This window comes from Poromitra crassiceps (assembly GCF_964638095.1).
Source record: "Poromitra crassiceps genome assembly, chromosome: 3".
In the NCBI taxonomy this organism is placed as follows: Eukaryota; Metazoa; Chordata; class Actinopteri; order Beryciformes; family Melamphaidae; genus Poromitra; species Poromitra crassiceps.
The window spans coordinates 23674087-23694828 of NC_139625.1; the positions used below are offsets into that span (position 1 = coordinate 23674087).

General features: G+C 43.9%; 1 protein-coding gene across 1 annotated transcript in view; it reads right to left on the minus strand.

Moving 5' to 3' along the window:
* Positions 1-4978: 4978 nt before the first annotated feature.
* sptb (spectrin, beta, erythrocytic) overlaps positions 4979-20742 on the minus strand; it is a gene marked incomplete at its 5' end in the record, with an annotated part of 64082 nt that continues 48318 nt past the window's right edge. The window contains 12 exons of the mRNA XM_083632397.1: positions 4979-5776; positions 9460-9502; positions 11335-11508; positions 13670-13932; positions 14298-14361; positions 14725-14807; positions 15222-15418; positions 16386-16470; positions 16820-16958; positions 18104-18348; positions 18889-19039; positions 19259-19482. Coding sequence (XP_083488523.1) covers positions 5594-5776; positions 9460-9502; positions 11335-11508; positions 13670-13932; positions 14298-14361; positions 14725-14807; positions 15222-15418; positions 16386-16470; positions 16820-16958; positions 18104-18348; positions 18889-19039; positions 19259-19482 — 1851 coding nt within the window. The 3' untranslated portion in view covers positions 4979-5593. The remainder of the gene's footprint in view (positions 5777-9459; positions 9503-11334; positions 11509-13669; positions 13933-14297; positions 14362-14724; positions 14808-15221; positions 15419-16385; positions 16471-16819; positions 16959-18103; positions 18349-18888; positions 19040-19258; positions 19483-20742) is intronic.

Below are 20742 nucleotides of genomic sequence, written 5' to 3' on the forward strand. Positions count from 1 at the left end.
TTTACACAAGTAACTGTACTTCTACTTAAGTAAAGAATGAGTGTACTTTCCCATCTCTGTTTATTGATAAGGTGTCAAATTAGTTCAGATCCATGTCGACAGATTACATGTGGTTAGAAACTGACAACTACTACCAATCACAGTTACAATGCCTGCTGCTCTAAAAGAAACTTCTGGAATTGCTGAACTAGAAAGTTTAGCACAAAGGGACTCAAACCCTCAGTCTTCTGAAGTCAGCCACCTTATCATTGGTGGTTGGTGGTTTGAATGGTGGCACAGGGTAACTTCTTATTTATTTGCCACTAGAAAAATGTTTTTGTTAAGTGAGATTCAATAGATGACCTTTAGTTAAATTGTCCTACTTTGATGTTTATTAAACCATTTTCATCATTTGCCATTCAATCACCTGCACATCTACTACACCCTTGAAACATCTCCCTCTGGTCCTCAGACAGTCAGACTTTGATTGGTGTGCCACTTGCCAAGGCTTGCAGTGTAACCAGCAGTCCCTCAGTTTAGCACATTGTCCTTGGAGGTATCAGATCGGGATGGTGTTGTGCGGAGCAGTTCTTGCGCATGTGTGGCAAAGGGGTGCCGGGACTTGAGGCGCATGCGCTGTGGTGTCAATCTGTGTGCCACTGCCACACCAAATTAGTGACTCACACATCAAAATTTAAATCTCTAATGGATCTGTAATGTTATTCCACCCCAATCGGGACATTGGAATGAGAGCACTATGCCATTTGCAGTTGCGCAACCTGTTATTTAGGATATTTACGGTAGTGACCCACTCTCTGCCTCTGATTGGTTGCCTTCCATGGCAGTGTAAGAGAAAGACCGTGCTGTGTATCTTCAAGATTTCTACAAAAAAATCTCAATAGCGCACTTATTGGCGTCTTAGTGTAAAGCTTGTTAGCAGCTACGAGCCATTCAAAACTGACTGAGGCTCGAACCCACAAACTGCTAAAGAGCAATCCAACTTGCTGAGCCAATGGGCCAGTTTTTCCTTTGGTTGTCGCCATTCAAAACTGACTGAGGCTCGAACCCACAACCTCAATACTGCTCAACAGCAAGCCACCAGGTTAGACTAATCCAACTCGCTGAGCCAATGGGCCATACGGCTTAAGACAAGTTTTCTCAGGGCTTTTCACTCTTTCTTCTGGCTGTTGCCATTCAAAACTGACATGGGCTTGAATAACTCACGTTGTCTGTCTGTCTCTCTTGTCTCATGCTCCCAGCTTTCACGCATTATGTGCACCTTTTTTGTGGAAGAAATATACACAAATATTAATCAAAGTAGGCTATAGTCTTTATGCATCTTAAAAGATGTTTGGAGGGGATCTTTTAAGTTTAATACTATTTGAATTATATTAATTTGACATGCGTTTCTGTTCGCTTTGCACAGAAAATACTTTTTACTTTTATACTTGAGTATACAAGTTGAATCAGTACTTCTGCTTTTACCAGTCTTTCTTTACACAATTAACTGTACTTTTACTTAGTCTAAGTAAAGATCGATCTGAAACTGCACATGGGCATTGAGGATTGGAATAGGCAGGAAGTGACAACGCCAGGTTTGCAATTTCCCCAAATTTAAGCTGTTTATGAGCATTTTCCCTGCATTTCATGATTTATGATAAGTCCTCTGAATCCATGCTTGGTCGATCCATCTAAATTGTGCATGTTTATGAGCAGTGTTATACTTTCCTCAGTAAAAAGTAGTGTAATGTATTACAATCTCCAAAACAGTAATATTAATTACTACTGCATTACTTTCTCTAGCGTTGGCACAGCGCTAAAACGAGGTGTGGACTCCATGGGCTGACTCAGATTAATGTTGCCGGGTTATTGGTAACACAAATTTGTTATGCAAGTAAATGTACATTGCGTATGTTGGCCTCTTTCATCTTGCCAACATTTTGTTTGGGTCTACCTGTTTCCAGATTGTGTCTCGTCATCACTTTGAGCCAGGTGTGCTCTTCATCAAGCAGGTAACTTTTATGAATTCATTCATAGGCTGTAGGGGGGTGGGGGATAGTTTGAAGGCATAGCTACGCTTACCGGTGCACATGCAAAGTCTGATGAGAAAGGACGCTATAGACCCTTCTCACGGGGGCCATTTTGTGCCGAAAAGGCAGGGCAAACACAGGTGCAAGCAGAACACTAATGAGGGTTTCCACATTCCAATCATGGGAGTTGGAAACCCTCATTAGTGTTTTGCTTGCACCTGTGTTTAACCTGCCTTTTCGGCACAAAATGGCCCCCGTGAGAAGGGTCTATTATCAATTTCGTGGGGTGTAACGGAAAAGTATAGGCAGTGGTGTAGTGGTCCCTGGAGAAGTGGGTAGACTGTAATTTACGCCCCAACCCAACCCTCCCCTATATATATATATATATGTTGTATACATACATACACACACAGTGGAATCCGCTTATAGTGATCATGGTTATAGTGATCAACCACAAGTAATTGAGGGATGCATTATATAGAAAGCAGGCCAAATTGACCCCCTCAATGTGTGACTGTTTCTCTCTTGACATACAGTAACAGGTTTTATTTTGAAAATCAACAGGTAATAATATTACGTTTGAAAAGAGTAATGAGTAAATACTCTTTTTCTGGTCGTGAGCATTTAAGCACAATAAAAGTCCAACACACAGCCCAAACGGGTTGGCCAATCAATTTGAAACTGCACATGGGCATTGAGCATTGGCACAGGCAGGGACTGATGACCGGATGTTTTCATTTTCCCAAATTTAAGCTGTTTATTAGGATTTTTGGCAAGTCTGCATGGGGTTGCAGCGCGCACATATGGACTAGTGGACATGCATTTCAAAGTTGAAAGGATAAAGGAGATGAAAGGGACAATAACTGTTTACACATGCAGCTTTTGCAGAAACAAGCTGACAGTAAATTAAGAGACAAAACCGACCCCCAAGCCATGCATAGTTTTAGGAATTTATTTTAAAGATTATTTTCTCAAAATGTATTTGATATTTCCTGTCAACATTTTGGATATTTTACATAGCTATAGAGTATAAAATGCAGATTAAAAACCACTGAACAGAATGGGCAGGTAGGAAGGAGCGGAGGGATAAGGGAGTGGATGGAGGTGAATAAAACCAGACAAAGTGGATGAAGCCTTCATCTGATTATTGTAGATATTGGAACCAAGAAAAACAAAACAACAGAGTACATGGGGCCCGAATTTTCCAAAGCAGCTCAGGTTGCATTTATACAAGAAACAAGCGTGAATTCACTCTATGCCAGGCAGCATGCGTGTTACTGATGAATTCACTCTATGCCAGGCAGCATGCGTGTTACTGATGAATTCACTCTATGCCAGGCAGCATGCGTGTTACTGATGACATCCCGATGATGTCACCTGTCTGCCTGGCAAAAATACTGCCAGGGAGCTGGCTGCTGGCCACTGATGACATCATTTGTCCTCAGGGTTGTGAGTCAGTCAGCTTCCGAGTGATTTCACTTGAGCAATTGTGATGTCATCAGTGAGAGATGACATCAGTGATGTCACTCGAGCATTTTGAGGGTTGTGAGTCAGTCGGTCAGCTTCCTTCCTTCGGACACAGCCAGATGTAACCATGTAGGCCGGCAGCCAGGCTGCCTGGCAAAAAATCATCCTAGTGGCAAAGATGCAATCTTCTCATGCATTTTATTTAGCGTTGAGAAGATAAAATCTGAACCACATATTTAAAGTCTGATATTTTCTTCCTGTGTAAAAGCAGTCTCCGCTCTGAGATCATGATGCTACAGTACTACCATATTTTCTTGTGGGAAACTGAGAGCTGAGTCTTCTGTCTCTTATCTTTGTACCACTGACTTCCATAATTTAGATGAGGTGAGATGATTTAGGTGAGCTCACAGTTCAAGGACAAAGCCCACAGTGAGTGACAGAACAAGGAAAGGACGGCAGTGGGAGAGTGTGTGTTACAGCATCCTTGTAACAGAAATTATGAAAATGAGGAATAAACCACGATTGTACATTTATAACAGTTCCATACTATGCTGTAGGCTACACACCCTGTATGCATATATTGATTTGAATGATCTATTCAATAATGGCTTTTCTTTGGAAATTCCTATATTTACCGAATTCACTTCCCTCTTTTCTCCATCAATTTCTCTTCCCTTACATTCCTTCAGCTCCATATTGCTACTGTATCATCTTTGCCTCAGAGGGAGAGCATGCCTGGTCCTCCTGTGTGCTTTGGAAAGCAGTCAAGATTAATCTGACCCCCAGCTTGTCCTTCACCTTGGCTGACCCTGGGTACCGTAAAACTTCTAACAGCCCACGTGTTTTTTGTTGTTTTAACTGCACGTGGCACAGAGAGGCAGGTTATAATTTGAGACTTGCCATTTATTAAAAGTTTTATGGTGAATTGAATCTAGCTTGTGAGACCAAAATAAAAAAAATACTTAACAGGAGAATGCATTTTTGCATGCGTGTAACTACAAGCCAAAGTTGAAGACAAATAAGGCGGGTCAAGTTGGTCTTGATTGACGGTTTAAGAATATCACCATAGCACCATATCAAACTAACGTATAACATCTTACTTCATGCATCTGTAGATGTACTGTATATATACGTATATATACATACATATACATACATATATATATATATATATATATATGTATGTGTGTGTGTGTGTGTGTGTGTATATATATATATATATATATATATATATATATATATATATATATATATATATATATATATAAAATTTGGGGTTCAATACACAAGTGTTGAATATATTTTAAGTTCACAGAAATAAATATTGCCACAGTTCAGTTGAAAATATAGAATGAAGATACCTATATTCAAAAGAGACTTGATTGATTGTGGTGTAACAGGAGTCATAGGTCATCCGATATCAATTTGAAATCATCATCTCTGAGAACATCTCAACAGTCAAAACCTTCACAGTGCATAGAGCATTTAGTTTGCATACCTGCAATTCTACCTGCTGTGTGTGCAGCGTACAGCACTGTACCACCAAGTCCTCAGACCACAGTTACAAATCTTTTTAAAGCCTGCTACACTCAACCTGCTTCTCTGAGTAGCGTTTTGCACTCCAAATTCAAACAGCACAGTATTACAGTTCACAACCATTTGATAAGGCAGATTAATAAAAGTACCCATAGGAGTTAAACACTCTCAAGTCACACTATCTCATAACAGGCCAACATATCATACATAGCTATATCAAAGCATGCCATACCAAAGCAAAATTTGTCAACAAAAAGGAAAGGAGGGGAAAAAGGAAATTTTACAAACGTTCTTTGGTTGAGTGTGAAAAGAGCATTCCTGTGCTTTTATTTAAATCCTTTGAATTTGGCATTTGTCAAAAAAGGACAAAAAAGTGGACTTTTGCACTGATAAATTGGCTTAAATACAGGCAACAGAATGATGCTTCAATCTAAACTACAATATCTCATCTATCTTAACGTTCACAAAATAATATAAAAAAATCTATAGTGATAAAAAGCTCGCTCTCACTAATTGTACACAAATACTTTCTCTTTCCAGGTTGCCGAGGCAACCCATCTCGCTTCTGGTCTCACTTGCTTTTACTTTTTCTTGGCGAAGCGACTGAACTTCTTCTCCTTGTCTTTCTTGGCAGTGCTGGGCTCGGGGGGGGCAGTGGAAGAGGAGGGAGGGGGCAGGCTGTGGGCTTTGGCCCCCGACGCCTCCTCCGCTGACGGGGGCAGGACAGCCTTCTGCATGGCCTGGGTCCAGCGCTGCAGCTCCTCCTGAAATTACAAAGACAAATACAGTGGCTTACAAATGGAAGTTCACCTCTGGGCCTTTTGACACTATTCCCACCCGGTATAGACCCTTTTCACACCAACTGTTTTGAGGTGATAAAGCAGCAAGTAAAGCAGGTGTAACCTATACCATTAATGATGGTTCCATTCCACTCATTCATTAATGTTATTGTTACCCCTGCTTTACCACCTCAAAACGGTTGCTGTGAAAATGGCCTATTATAATGTGATCTGTATCCGGACACGTTATCCACATAAGGAAAAATGCATGCTAATGCAAGGTGTAAAAAATGCCTTGTGATCGGAATGTGATTTGATCTGCCTGACCACATCTGGAGGTAGTCTGTCTCGCATTGTGTCCAGATCTTAAGGGGTTGACACACTGAAAACACTTATGGCTCATTTCCACCGCAGGTAGTAGCGCGATCCCGCTCCGCTCGACTCGATAAATTGTCTCATCCCACCGGTTTAAACTGTCCCAGCCCGGGTTGTATTGGGGTCGAGTCGTGCTACTTTTCGTACCTGCTTCGTTGAGGTTCTATTCTGTCAACCCGGGTTCATACGGTGACGTGAAAACATTGTAGACGACTGATTGGCCAGGCAGAATCGTGTTTACTCTATCTACTGACTGTCAATGCGCTGCATACCAGTTTAGTGGGCTTACATTCTCTTCTGTTATGTTATTTCCATCAGTCTTTGTGTTGCTGCCTTCGCCTCTGCTGAAATAAAGTCGTGGCAGATGTCACTCGGCCCCTGCCACATACATTCATATGTTTTGGTTATGCCCCTCTTTGCACAAGTACTGGACAGAAATCTTTAATACTATCTCAGAAAGTGTTGGAGTGACACTTGAGCCTACCGCTCTAACAGCTCTTTTCGGAGTCCCTCCCCCCACAGTATCATTATCAAAATACCAAGCAGGCTTTGTGGCCTATACAACGCTTTTAGCAAGGCGCCTAATTCTATTAAAATGGAAATCCGTTAGCTCACCTTCTCATTCCTTATGGATCAGAGATATTCTTTATTTTATTAAATTGGAAAGAATTCGGTGTACGATGAGAGGCTCGTCAACTAGATTTTTGAAAACATGGGGACTATTTTTTAGGGTGGTGAAGGGTTTGCAGTTTCCTGAGATCCCAAAGGACTGATTTCTGTTTCTCTGTGATGTGTTGGGCCTGATGATGTCTGTCTGCTGTGCTGTCTTCTCTTCTTTTCTCTTGTGTGGGTGGGCTGTGTAGATTATGGGTATTTGATCATGTACTTGTGCACTGTGTTTCTGATGGGTGATCGGATCGGACTATGTCAATTATTGTTTTACTTTTGTTTTGTTTTTGTTTTTGTTAATAAGAAAAAGGAAGTATCTCAGGGTGAGAATATTACTTGTGTACTGTTGCTGTTAGGGAGGGTATGGTATAGGTATTTGTTTTTCCTCCTCTTTTCCAGTGAACCTGTTTTCCTACGACCGTATACACATATCTTTACTTTTGTTTTTTGTTTTTCTTGTCTTTCCAGTCCTATAACAGGCAGTGAAATTTAAATACTGATGTGCTGTATCATTTATGCCCTGAAAACTTCAATAAACAGAAATGTGAAAAAAAAAAAAGAAATAAAGTCGTGGCGGTGGTTTCAATTGTTTTCAGAGTGAAAAAAGTCAGCTGCTCAGCAAGCTCCTGTAGTTAGTTGAGCTGCAGCGCTCCGCTAGGCCGCAGCGGGTGTTTGGTGAAGCCGCGGTCTTGCCTGGTGAGAGGCCGCGGGGTACAGGGCAGGCTTCACTCTGTTGCGCCTCTTCCGTCCGCGCGCAGCGCAGCGCATGCCTGAGTTTGACTAACTACAAAGTGATATCCATTCTCCTGGCTGATTGTCACATTCGCCCATGTACACTGTAGGTCATTTAGAGGCACCAGTATTTCATAAACAGTTTAAAAGTTCTGTGGATGGATTTAATTGTAACGTTATGTATTATAGCCTACTTCGGCTATAAGCGAAGGACAGATATGCGGGGGTGGGGGTGGGTGGGGGCAGATGATCCGCGGTGGAAGCAAAACGTCCATCGAGCCGAAATGATTAGAGCCGAGTGGGGACAAGCTGTGCAGGGCTGTTAAATGTGGTGGAATTGAGCCATTAGATGCCGACCGATGTGTCACCTCACGTCTCCTCTGTCGGCTGTCGGGTCCAAAAAATTTAATTTTAACATACGGCAAACATGACAGCCGACGGGCAGCTAGCACGTACGCTCTGCGCCTGCGTGAGACCGGATTCATGAAACATTAAATAGAAACTAGCGTTTGCCTACCATTTCTCTCACTTAAACAGTTTCGTAATATTGCTACTTCTAATGTAGAATATGTCTGATAAAAAGTTGCAAAAGACACTGGCGTGTGTGTGCGTGTGTGTGTGTGTGTGTGTGTGTGGCGTGTGTGTGTGTGTGTGTGTGTGTGTGTGTGTGTGTGTGGCGTGTGCCAGCTCTCAATGTCTGGTATCTGGAGGCAGAGGTGAAAAATAATAAATATCATGCAGCAAGAGGCTCAAAGGCACGTCGTGAAAATATCTGTGTTTTGGAATTATCAGGTGAGATAAATTTGGAAAATGAGCAGAGCGTTTTGTGTGTCCTCTCAGAGTCAATCAGAGTGATTTCCCTACCCCGGACCAGCCAATCAGAGTGATTTCTCTCACCGACGACCCGACGGATAGAATCATCCGGAAAAGCCGCTGTCAAAGCAGACTAGAGCCAACAGTGCGGGACACATCATAAATGCTAGAGCGACAGACACCCAGACATGGCAGAGGCCGACTGTCGGCTTGGTGTGTCTGAGGCTTCAGGTAGGGGTAAACACAAGCTGTACAACATGCTGGCATCTTGCTGTTGTTGACCACCAGCATAGGTGAATATTATGTGTCTCCAGCATGAATCTGGTTAACGTGTCCGGATACAGATCGTATTTTAATACCAGGTGTAAATGGGGTGTCTATGTATTTGTGCAAATGATCAAGTGGAAATGGTTCCATATTAAACAGTCAATGAGATGCTGATGAGGTAAAATCCCAACCAGGGTTATATGAGAAATCTCACCATGTGGACTCGTTATGAAGACAAGCTCACTCTGTTAATGTTGTTTTGTAGTTTGTGAAAATTGAATGATACCAGTAGGGGAAATCTACACCACTTTGGAAGTCTATGGACCCATTTCACAGCAACCCTTTGAGGTGGTAAAAGCTGGAAGTAAAACAGCTGTACGCTAATACCATTAATTATGCTTCCATTCTGTTCGGGCATTCCAGTGCCAGGTGCCCTCATTAATGCTAATGATTACACCTGCGTTATTTCCTGCTTTACCACCTCAAAAAGTTGCTCTGAAATGAGCCTATATAACCTCACGCATGTCAACTGGTTGCATAAATAACCTCGCCAAATTAATTGAACATTTGCAATGCTGTCAAACGGCAAACTACAGAAAAAACAGCAAACTAAAACAAACAGACATTTATGAACGACAAGGACAAATGGTGTGTATGGACACCGACTATACCCTCTGCAGAACATGGGTCAAAGATCATATCACAAACATGCAAGTCTGGATCATTCAGCGACAGTAAAGCTCGTATTCACATGATCAATGAAAGCCATTACAAGACATTACATTTTGATCATTCGGTGACTGAAAACTCACCTCATCTTTACACTGGAACAAATATTCACTGCCGTCTCCAAGACTGTGAGAGAAGCCGAGACAGAGTTAGTATTCATTGTGTGGTTTGTTTCATACATTCATGTTGACCATTCGAGTAAAGTGGAGTTTATGCATTTGAGCTCTGACTTGGACTCCCTTCAGCACATTCAAAGGTTTGGTGTTTTTCATTTGTTACAAATTGGCCCTTCTCTTAGCATTTGTTAGCAAAGTGGGTGCAAGACAGAACCAATATCGTCTTAAAATGAAAGTATACTCTTCAATACACTTAAAATTCAAAACTATTGTTTTCATCTTTCTACTTGTGGAATCAGATGGAACTAGGGGTGGGCAATATGGCAAAAATATCCTATCACGATTTTTTCAGGCAGGATCACGATCCACGATCTTATCATGATTCTTTTTCATATTGGTTTTTAAGACTATTTTGCAAGATACTGAACAGTACAAGTACATCCAAACTAATTTCAGGGTTCGTACAGTCATGGAAAAACCTGGAAAAGTAATGGAAATTTAAAATACAATTTCCAGGCCCTGGAAAAGTTGTAGAAAAAAAATATTTTTGGAGATTTTTGGAAAAGTCAAAAAGTAAATTTGTTTCATAAATATTTTCACGAGTTTACAATAATTCATGTGCTATGAAATAACAACATTCACAAGCAGGCACGCGCTCACTAATGTTACCTGAAAACTAGTTTAGTGGTGGGCTGATACAGGCAGGCAGGCAGAGATAGCCACTTGACTAATGGAGAAATAGGCTGATGCCCACGTCATGGAAAACAGACCAAGCCTGGGCCGAGCAAAATGCAGGTTGTGTTGTGGCAAAACGTTCAATATTTTACGCGGCATTTGAGCGGCATTACGCACAAATAAGGAGGCAAACATCAAAGCACTGCTGCTCGTCAAGCAACCGTTACTGCAACTCCCACAGCGAGGGAACTGCTATGAGCAGCACGTCTCTCTCTCATCGGCTACCAAGCAGGCAGCGATAACCTGAATGCTGTAACGAAAAATGAAGTCTGAACTGTGGAGGCAACAGTTGGCACTGACGGCGGCTAATTATTATTATTCTTTCACTCGTTTGAAGATGCCAGCCTGTGTGTGTGTGTGTGTGTGTGTGTGTGTGTGTTCACAATCACAAGTCAAACCAACTCCCCCTCCGTGTTGTTGTCCTCCATGCTGCTCGCACTTTGCCAAGTGAAAGGGGGGGACTTTAGGGTCGTCTTTCAGACATAGAAATACAACTGATAGAATGTGCACTGCATGTACTGTAGCACAATACTAACGATCTGTTTGGAAAGGCAGATCATGGAGCCATTCTAATCGTTAACGATCATATCGTCATATCGCCCACCCCTAGATGGAACGGCTTGCACGTAATTTTAGGGAAATTAGTTTTGTTCCCAGTTGACTTGAACATTGGTCGCAAATGTCAAAAACAACTGAAAAACATCTGAAGTGAAACTTGAAAGTGATGTGCCTGAATGTGACAAAACAAGAGGCTCCTAAAATCCTAAACATGCCCTTGAGAGCTACATGAAAAGTGTCTTTCTTCTCTTGTAAACCGAGGGCACCATTCACAATTTATTCGAGTAAATACTTGAAAACCTGGGATGTATTCACATTTGTTCGTGAAGACTTCAGCTTGTGGCTGGAAAAACAACAGTGTAAACAAACATTTTATACCCTCAAAATACCCTTAAAACTCACATCTGGCTACAACATACTGTCAGTTGTTTCTAACAAACTGTCAATGTTTGATGTTGATCCAATAAAGCACCACACACCTAATTATATCATTGGTTTTGTGGTGATTTATTGAATGAGGACCCATTGTAACAAGTGTAGGATCCTCACCGTAGTTTGGCGACGTGCTTCTTCTTCTTGTAGTTGCTGAGGAGCTCCCAGCCGGCGCTGTCGAGCGACAGGGGGTCCTCGCCGTGGTACGTCACACTGTGGCCAAAGTTCTTGGCATCCTTATAGACGGAGAGCTGGCCGGGCTTCAGCACGCAGTACAAGCTGTTCCATGACCTGGAAGAGAGGAGGAGGAAGTCGAGAGGAGAGGAAACAAGAAGAGACGAGATGAGAGCAGAACCGCAATATTGATCATTTCAGGTTGCTAATGTCAGGTAATGATGCCAAATCCAATTTAGATGCCAAATCCAATTTAATCCCAATTATAAGAGAGGCACCACAGCAGCAGCGCTCCACAAAGACTTATTAGAAATCAAGAGCAATTGGAGCGCTTCTTTGCCTCTGTAAAAATAATCAATTGTTTTGTATCAAAAGAAACCCGGTAAGATCTTCTACCAGACAGCAAGTTTTGTAGTTTGGGTAAAAAACATTTATTGGGTTGCATGTGTATGAATTAACTGACTTAAGCTGCAATAAGCAAGATTTTCATGTAAAAATAAAACCAGTTTTATGAGCTTAAATCATAAAGTAGGCTGCAACAGAGAAGAGAAGAGCATCCCATCCCGTTGTTGAGGGAGAACTCTAACTATAATCTGTCTCCTGTAATCATAATTACATCTGAACAAGATCATACAGAAAGGCAAGCTCATAGAGAGTAAGTCATTACTCAGGTTATATCTTGTGTTGTCACGACGTACCAGTCCTAGAGACAATGTTCACCTCAGGTCACGCCTGGAAGCCTAGCCACCTCACACACCTCACACACATCACACACCTCACACACATCACACACCTCACACACATCACACACATCACACACCTCACACACATCACACACCTCACACACCTCACACACCTCACACACATCACACACCTCACACACATCACACACCTCACACACATCACACACCTCACACACCTCACACACATCACACACATCACACACCTCACACACATCACACACCTCACACACATCACACACCTCACACACCTCACACACCTCACACACATCACACACCTCACACACCTCACACACCTCACACACATCACACACCTCACACACCTCACACACCTCACACACCTCACACACATCACACACCTCACACACATCACACACATCACACACATCACACACCTCACACATCACACACATCACACACCTCACACACCTCACACACCTCACACACATCACACACCTCACACACCTCACACACATCACACACCTCACACACATCACACACCTCACACACCTCACACACCTCACACACCTCACACACCTCACACACCTCACACACCTCACACACATCACACACCTCACACACCTTGCTCCCTCCGCCTGTCGCCCTACAAATGTTCTTTCTTCACTTCGTTGAGATGATTTGACTTTTCAGCAGATGCTCCTGTCTGTTGAGGACTGCTACTCTCCCCTGCCGGTCAATGATTAAATCATTTTCGTGCCTTAGATACTGATTTCATACTTCATACTTCTGTGCATTTATTAAACTACAATACACTGTTGTGATAAATAGATGGTTTTATCCCCAACACCATTGTGGCCCAATGCAACAATACATTATTGTTGTGATGAATAGATGGTTTATCCCCAACATCATTGTGGCCTAATGCAGTTTTAAGTTGAGAAATGAATGCGGTATTGCTGCTGTTTATGTACAAAAACTGAAAAGAATTCAAAATAACTGAACAAAAACACGTAGACCACAAAAACAGCCACGGCAGCTTGTTTTGTGTAAGATAATTCAAAAGATTTGTACTTTTTAGGCTTGTCTGAGAGGAAAGTACCTGCTGTGCTGATGTGGCTAAGAGACTGTAGGATCTTCACTAGGTCCTTGTTTCAGTGATTCAGTACAGGTGCATTGGAACATTGCTTTTTCAATCTCACATTCTCTAGTCTCTACAATGTCTCTGCTTGTGGAAGAGCTACATGTAGTTTGCTAGATGTACATCATGTCATTTTACAACATTAGCTTGGTTGATTTAGCTTTTAGATGACATTTCTGTGGGACTTCATTGTAAATGGGTTTGAAACCCATCCTTTGCTGAGGTTGTAACGTTCCCATAGTAGGGCTTGCTAAGTGTATGTTAACAATAACTTTAGTTGTTAAGTAGTAGTAATGAGCTATTGGTGATTTGATTAGATTTCTCCACTCATAGCTGGCAAGCATGTAACCGGTGCTAAGTTAGTTTTCACTTTTTTTGTGGGGCATTTTACCAATGGCACAACACCTACTGCCTTGAAGTAAATCAGCTAATTATCTACCTGCTTGAAGCCTTCTTTCCTGAGCCATCTACGTCGTGTTTGCGGCCCAGCAGGCCCTCCTGCAGCACAGCCTGGGCTCTGAGGGGCTCTGCGGGCATGGTGGCGGCTCGCTCCGGTTCCCTGGGGATGGAGGTCGGGGCTGAGACGGAGGGGTCCAGCTCCAGAGAAGCGCTCTCTCTCATCTCTGACACCAGGGGCAGCGTGGAGTCGCCCGCCACCCCCTCCTGCACGGCCGAACTGGGCTCCACCGCACCAGAACCAGACTGCAGGAGAGGAAGAGAGACGGAGAGTCAGACAGAAAGGCAGGGGAAGAAATAGGCAGATAGACAGGGAAACCAATAGAGACAGAGTGAGTCAAACAGATGAACAAACATTGTGATCAAATTGCAGGTGTAGACAGGATAGCAGTGTGTCCTTGCATTAAGTTCCAGTGAATACTTTTGTTCACAAAAAGGTCCTCAGTGGAGTCAATCGTAGTTTTAAAGAACAGAAAGCCAAGGCACACTTTTGGGTACAAAAGTTAATAAAAACGACACATAAGAGCCTGATTTGTGACATAGTGAACCAGAGAGGTCAGATGATAATCTACAGAGGACTGTGGCTGATATGAGCCAGTGAAGTTACTGACCAGCGTCTGTTCCTCAATAGTGTAGAGTTGTGAAGAGTCTTCTACAAAGCCGGTGTCTTCTCTCCTGGAGGGCAGAGGGGCGGCATGAGAGACCTTTAAGAACCGTGGTCAAAGAGGTGTGTGTGTGTGAGAGAGAGAGAGAGAGAGAGAGAGAGGGAGAGAGTGTGCATGATTGTGTGTGTGTGTGTGTGTGTGTGTGTGTGTGTGTGTGTGTGTGTGTGTGTGTGTGTGTGTGAGAGTGAGAGAGAGAGAGAGTGTGTGTGTGTGTGTGTGTGTGTGTGTGTGTGTGTGTGTGTGTGTGTGTGTGAGAGTGTGTGTGTGTGTGTGTGTGTGTGTGTGTGTGTGTGTGTGTGTGTGTGTGTGTGTGTGCGTGCGTGCGTGCGTGCGTGCGTGCGTGCGTGCGTGCGTGTGTGTGTGTGTGTCTTACCTGCTGTCCTTATCGGAGCGTAGCTCCTCTTTTCCGTACTGCTCCATCTCCTGTTGCTGGTTCCTCATCTCCAACAACTCCAACTGCGACACATAATCAAATTGTAATCAGTAAACCTATCATTGCATTACTCCAATTTAGTAACACAATCCAGTTACTTCTGGATTACACTGCCTCCAACTTCTTTCAAATTAAACAATCGATTTAAGTCATCAAGTTTAAGACCACCTATTCTGTTTTATGTAGGGCTACTTTAGTTAAATTATCATCATTGTCATCATCCCCAATGATTAACAAGTATTCCAAGTTGTGTAAACATATCTGAACAATTACAAATATTTTTCTCAACAGATATGTTTCTGAGTAATCCAACAAGTAAGCCCCTCCTTGTAATCTCATTATCTTGTTTTTCAGCAACTATACCAGAACACAATCACTATTGTGGTAATCAGATGACTGTAATCATGTTTCATGTGCTCCAGCAGCCTGTCACATACAGTAGTGAGGCGCTCCAGTGCAGAGAAGCGCTCTTCCCAGGTGGCGGTGGACTTCTCGAAGGCCTCGTGCCTCTTGAGGAGCTTCTCCACCTCGTCCACAGTCTGGCCCAGGTCCCTGCTGGCCACGTAGGGCTCCTGAGCGATCAGCCAGGCCTCCGCCACCGAGGCGTCCCGCGCAAACTGACACACCTCCAGCACTGCACAGGAGGAAGACATGGGTCAAACTGACACACCTCCAGCACTGCACAGGAGGAAGACATGGGTCAAACTGACACGCCTCCAGCTACTGCACAGGAGGAAGACATGGGTCAAACTGACACACCTCCAGCTACTGCACAGGAGGAAGACATGGGCCAAACTGACACACCTCCAGCTACTGCACTGTCACCATAAATCGTGGAAAAGGAAGAGACGCGATGACATAGAAAGTTCTAAAGTTATAATTTGTTTAAAAGCCTAATGGCAGAAGGAACAAAGACGATGTAAATCTATTAGTGTTAGGGTGGTTTCACACTGGTGACCCGGGAGCGGAACCGAGCACACTTGTCCCCAAACTGACCCCTGGTCCAGTTCGTTTGATGAGTGTGAGCGTTGGGTCCCGGGGGCGGAACAGCGAACTGTGACACGCTCCACTTGAAAAGGTGGTCTGGAGAGCGCTCGGGCATGCCCGGGGGACGGAACACTTGCGAATGTGAACGCCAACCGTACCGAACCACGTAGACAACACACGGGCGAGGATACACTCCAGGTGTAGTTGATGAAGCAAGTGTACTCTGACTGCAAGTGTTCCGTTCCGTTCCGTTCCCGAGCGCGGAAGACATTTTGTAATGTGAAAGCTGACCGGCACGGGAGAGGGGCGGCTGGGCAATCGAACTCGGGCACGGAACGGAACAAAACGAAAGCAATCGTTCCCAGTGAGCAAGCACCATTAGTCTACCTCCGCAATGATGGAAGTATCTGAAACTCAGCATGTAAGGTATGCTGAGGGTCCAAAACCATAGCTTGAGCCTTTGAGGTGACCCTCCTGTCATACAGGCGCTGAAGGTCGTTAAGGGTGGCACCAGTAATTTTATGGCACAGCTTGGTTATACAGTAAAAGCTAACAAGTGGTGTCTCACCTGAAGCACCTTGGTGTTGGGGTAGAGTTAGTGTAGTGTTACTTACACAGCCTGAGCCAGTCCCATCTGTCGTCCCACTTGAACATCATCTCCTTCCTCTTCTCCATCAGCTGCACCAGCTTCTCTTTGATCTAATGGAGACAGTCACACATCAGCGGTATTAAACAACTCTCAGACCCCAGACTAGCTATTATCCTCTAAGAATTAGTATTGTGAAGCAATTAACCGCACGTTAAATTCACACCTGGGTCAATTGCTCATTTAAATTCTTTTGGCTTACTTTTCAATTTCTAATTAGTGTTTGCTTTATAGTCTGCCTGATGAGCGCGAGATGAGTGGAATTTGTGCTGTTGAGGCAATCAAATTGGTTCCATTGTGCCAGACAAGAACAATCAGTCCAGGAAAAGTAATTAAATCCACTTGAAGCAGCAATTTTAGGGCGCAGCTAAAAAGAGGCTGTCTTTCCTGCTGACGCCTCACCTCAGCAGAGTCTCTGTGCTTGCGGGTCAGCAGGGCCTTGCCCAGGTCCACGCAGTCGGTGAATTTCGCCCCCCTGGCCTCGATCTCCGAGCGGATGCCCTGGTGGTACTTCTGCAGGAGCTCCACGGAGGACACGTCCCTGACGGAGAGAGGAAGGAGATGTATTTACACATGTTCTTTCATAATGTGTGTTCAATCCACTCTCTTGTCGAGACAATGAGAGCTCCGGGATGGAGATGACACGGGTGAAAAAAGGCTCTGGCGGGACCAGAGCTTATGGCAGGAGCGGTTCATTCAGTTACAGAGGCGGCGGTCTTAAAGGGGAAATAAATGATCTATGAGTTTTATGGCATTTCTTTTTGCAACAACATTGACAGATCTCTGGCACAGCTTATGATGGCTGGTAACAGATGCAAATAGTAAAGTCACTTTTTGACAATAGAGAGGAGTAAGCCAAATGATTACAGCAGAGATCCAACAGAAACGGCTAGTGAAAGATCAGCAGCTCTGCTCTACAGGAGGAAACACTGTGGAGACAGATCAGGCTGCTTATTGGGGGGTAGCAACGTTGTGGGTACAATGAATTAGGATCCTGCTAGTGCAACTGTCCTGGGAAATAAGAATGCTGGAAGCTACGCCTAGCACTCTAACTTTATAGAACAAGTGATGCGAGCTGTGAATAATTAATGAGATGTGCTATTTGAAACACAATTCATTTTTTTAAATTAATTTATTCAAGCCTACTTTTCAGGCTTTAGTTGAGTTTACTCGTTCCTCTGCGTTCACTCCCACTCCAAAATAAAGAAAACAATATATATATATACTGTGTATATATATATATATACTGTGTATATATATATATATATACATACACACACACACACACACACACACACACACACACACACACACACACACACACACACACACACACACACACACACACATTACTCTTCAAATTAATGTAAATTGCAACTGAATCTCGAAGGGAAACGATTCAGGACAACACAAAATACCTTATATATCACCTGTCTGAATCAGATTTACCTCTAGGGAAAAGTAGTTATGTTTCAAAAAACTCTAATACATTTATGTACCAGATATTTTGGCCTAATCGATATTTAATTAAATGTGCGATGATGAAGGCTTTGTGCTGAAACACGTCCGACAACGTTTGTTTCTGACCCAGTGGTATAATTAAATGACAAAAAGGACATTTTGAGTGCTGGCTTTTTCTTCGGTTACAAGTATCCCTTGACCGTGCACCTGAAGTCAGTTGCTCACCTGGGCTTCTCCTGGGTCTCTATCTGTTGAATGATGCTCTCCATCCAGGCCAGCAGGTCTTTGACCATGGTGAAGAAGCGGAACTTCTCGGCCGTGTCGACCAACCGCGCCCTGCGGCCGTCGCAGGCGTCCAGCAGGCCCTTCCAGGCCTCCAGCACCTCCGTCTCTGTGGTCTGGATGGCCGCCGCCCTCTCCCCTGCGTACTGGGCATGAAGGCGTGTGGCAGTGTCCTGGAACTGTTGAACCTGGTCAGAGGAGAAGAAGAAGGAAAAGATGATAAGATACATGATGCTACAGATGGTTGGTTTCGCAGAAGAAGAAAAAATCCCTACTCTGCCTGACTTGTATTTCTTTACTGAGCATTTCTCTATGGAACACACAAAATTGTGTACATTGTCTGCCTGGCTGCTGTGGCCTTTGTGGTTACTAAAGCTGAAGAAATAAATCATTTAGATAAGGAGATAAACATTTTATTAGAGCAATTTTCTGGACCCATGATTCTTAAAGCTATGGGCCAGGATATCCGGTGGATCCCCACATAGCAAATGTGTTTTTATCGGTCCCAATGCAGCACTAGGTTCCCTCTGTTTGGGTGTTAGGGTGATAAATATGTAAGAATCCCCCTCCTAGCCAGCAACTTATGGCTACTCATACCTTGAGTAAACTTTCCACAGTTGCAAAATATCTCAGCGCTCTCTCCCCCTCTAGATACATAGTATCTAGTATGAGTCATCAAAGCCTGACTTTTGGCCTCGTCCCTGCTGTCTTCCCCCCTGTGCGCGTACCTGTTTTCCCAGAGCGGTGATGTCTCTCTCGAAGGCGGCGTGCATACGATGGAAGGACTCGGCCTTGCTGAAGTCCTCTCCCACGTCATCAGGCAGCTCGTTCTGCTTCTCGTGGATCTGAGCCACCAGCTCTTTCCCATCATCAAAGTACCTAAAAAAAACAGGGATCGATTTGTCTCTTTTTCTGTGTTTCTTATCATCGCCATCATCACATTTATCATCCTATTCACAACATTTACTTCCAAGTTCCAAGTCAAATTCTTAGCCACATTGTGATTGCATCAAGATGGCAAACCCTCCAGATAATAATAAAATAATATAGAGATATTATTATTGTTATTATAGTTTTTCATCATAATTTTTTCCTTACTTGAGCAGTTCGTAAGATGCGGTGAGTAGCTGGGCGCGCGTGTCGATGAGCTCCAGCAGGTCGGCCCAGCTCTCGTTGATGCTGTCCTTCCACTCGGCCATGGTCGCCGCCTCGCTGTGGCCGGCCTCGATCAGCTCGTCTATCGTCTGGTTCACCATGTCCACTCGCTCCTGACCCACCATCCCCGTCTCCCGCGCAAACTCACGGAACTTATCCCTCAGAATCTGCAAACCGGTTTGGAGGGGAAAAGACAAGAGATGTTTTTTTTTTTAATGTGGGTGTATAACAGAATCTGAATTGTATTATTTATTTAGGTTGTAGGTTGGAATTTGCATTATTTAAAGCCGCACTGGCAAAAATCCACATTGGTGGCCCAAATGGCACTCAGAGAAAACACCATTTTCTGCCCAGAAATGATGTAATGAGATGTTGGTAAACTGCACACAGCATGCTCATGTTTACCAACCCAGCTGCTCTGTGATCACTGTAGTAAACAAAGCTGGAGGGACGAGAAAGGCAAAAGATCCACTGGTTAATCCAGCATTCTGTGAACAGAGCGCTCACTCATTGCTGTTTTGGAGACAGTTTTGTCTTTCCATCTTAGGTTTCAAAAGCAAATTTATGCCATCTGAGATGTGACACACTTCTCTCTAGCAGCTCCACTTATTGATCCAGGCTGATACGACAAGTGTATAATTACATAATAATCAATCTAAGTGTAGCTTTGTGTGTATTTGTCTGTGCACCCTACAGTACACTCCAGTGTGTTTGTGGCGATGTCACATGGTATCCCAGTATGGCATCATTATGTGTGTATGTGTCTGTATTGGGAACCGCCTACTACATACTACTGACAAACGCAGTATGCAGTATGTACTGTACTACATACTGCCTTTCATAGCAGTATGTAGTATGAAACTGTTAAAGGGTAACTAAGGGTGCTTTCACACTTGCGCCCAGGTACCGTTCCCGAGCACACTTGTCCCCAAATTGACCCCAGTTTCGGAACATTTGACGAGTGTGAACGTTGCATTCTGTTACGTTCCGTGCCCGGGCGCGCAACAGGGAACCGTGACAGGGTCCACTTGAAAAGGTGGTCTGGGGGGCGCTTTGGTGTGCCCGGGCACGGTACACTTGCGAGTGTGAAAGCCAACCGTTCCAAACCACATAGACAACACACGGGCGAGGATAAACTCCAGGCATACAGTAGTTGATGACGCAAGTGCACTCTGTTCCGTTTCCGAGCGTGGAAGAAATATTGTTATGTGAAAGCTGACCAGCGGGGGAGAGGGGGGGGGGGGGCAATCGTTCCCAGTGAGAAAGTAGCCTAAACCCCCTAGTCTGAGCTTAGCTCTGTTCACTGGATAATTCTGAAAAGTGCACTTGCAGCCAGCCAGGCTGGGGAGGGGAGCGGGGGGGCAGGGGGGGGTGTCAGTTGAGACGATGCTCGTGCATGCGCTGTGTTGTTTGGCACTGCGAGCTCA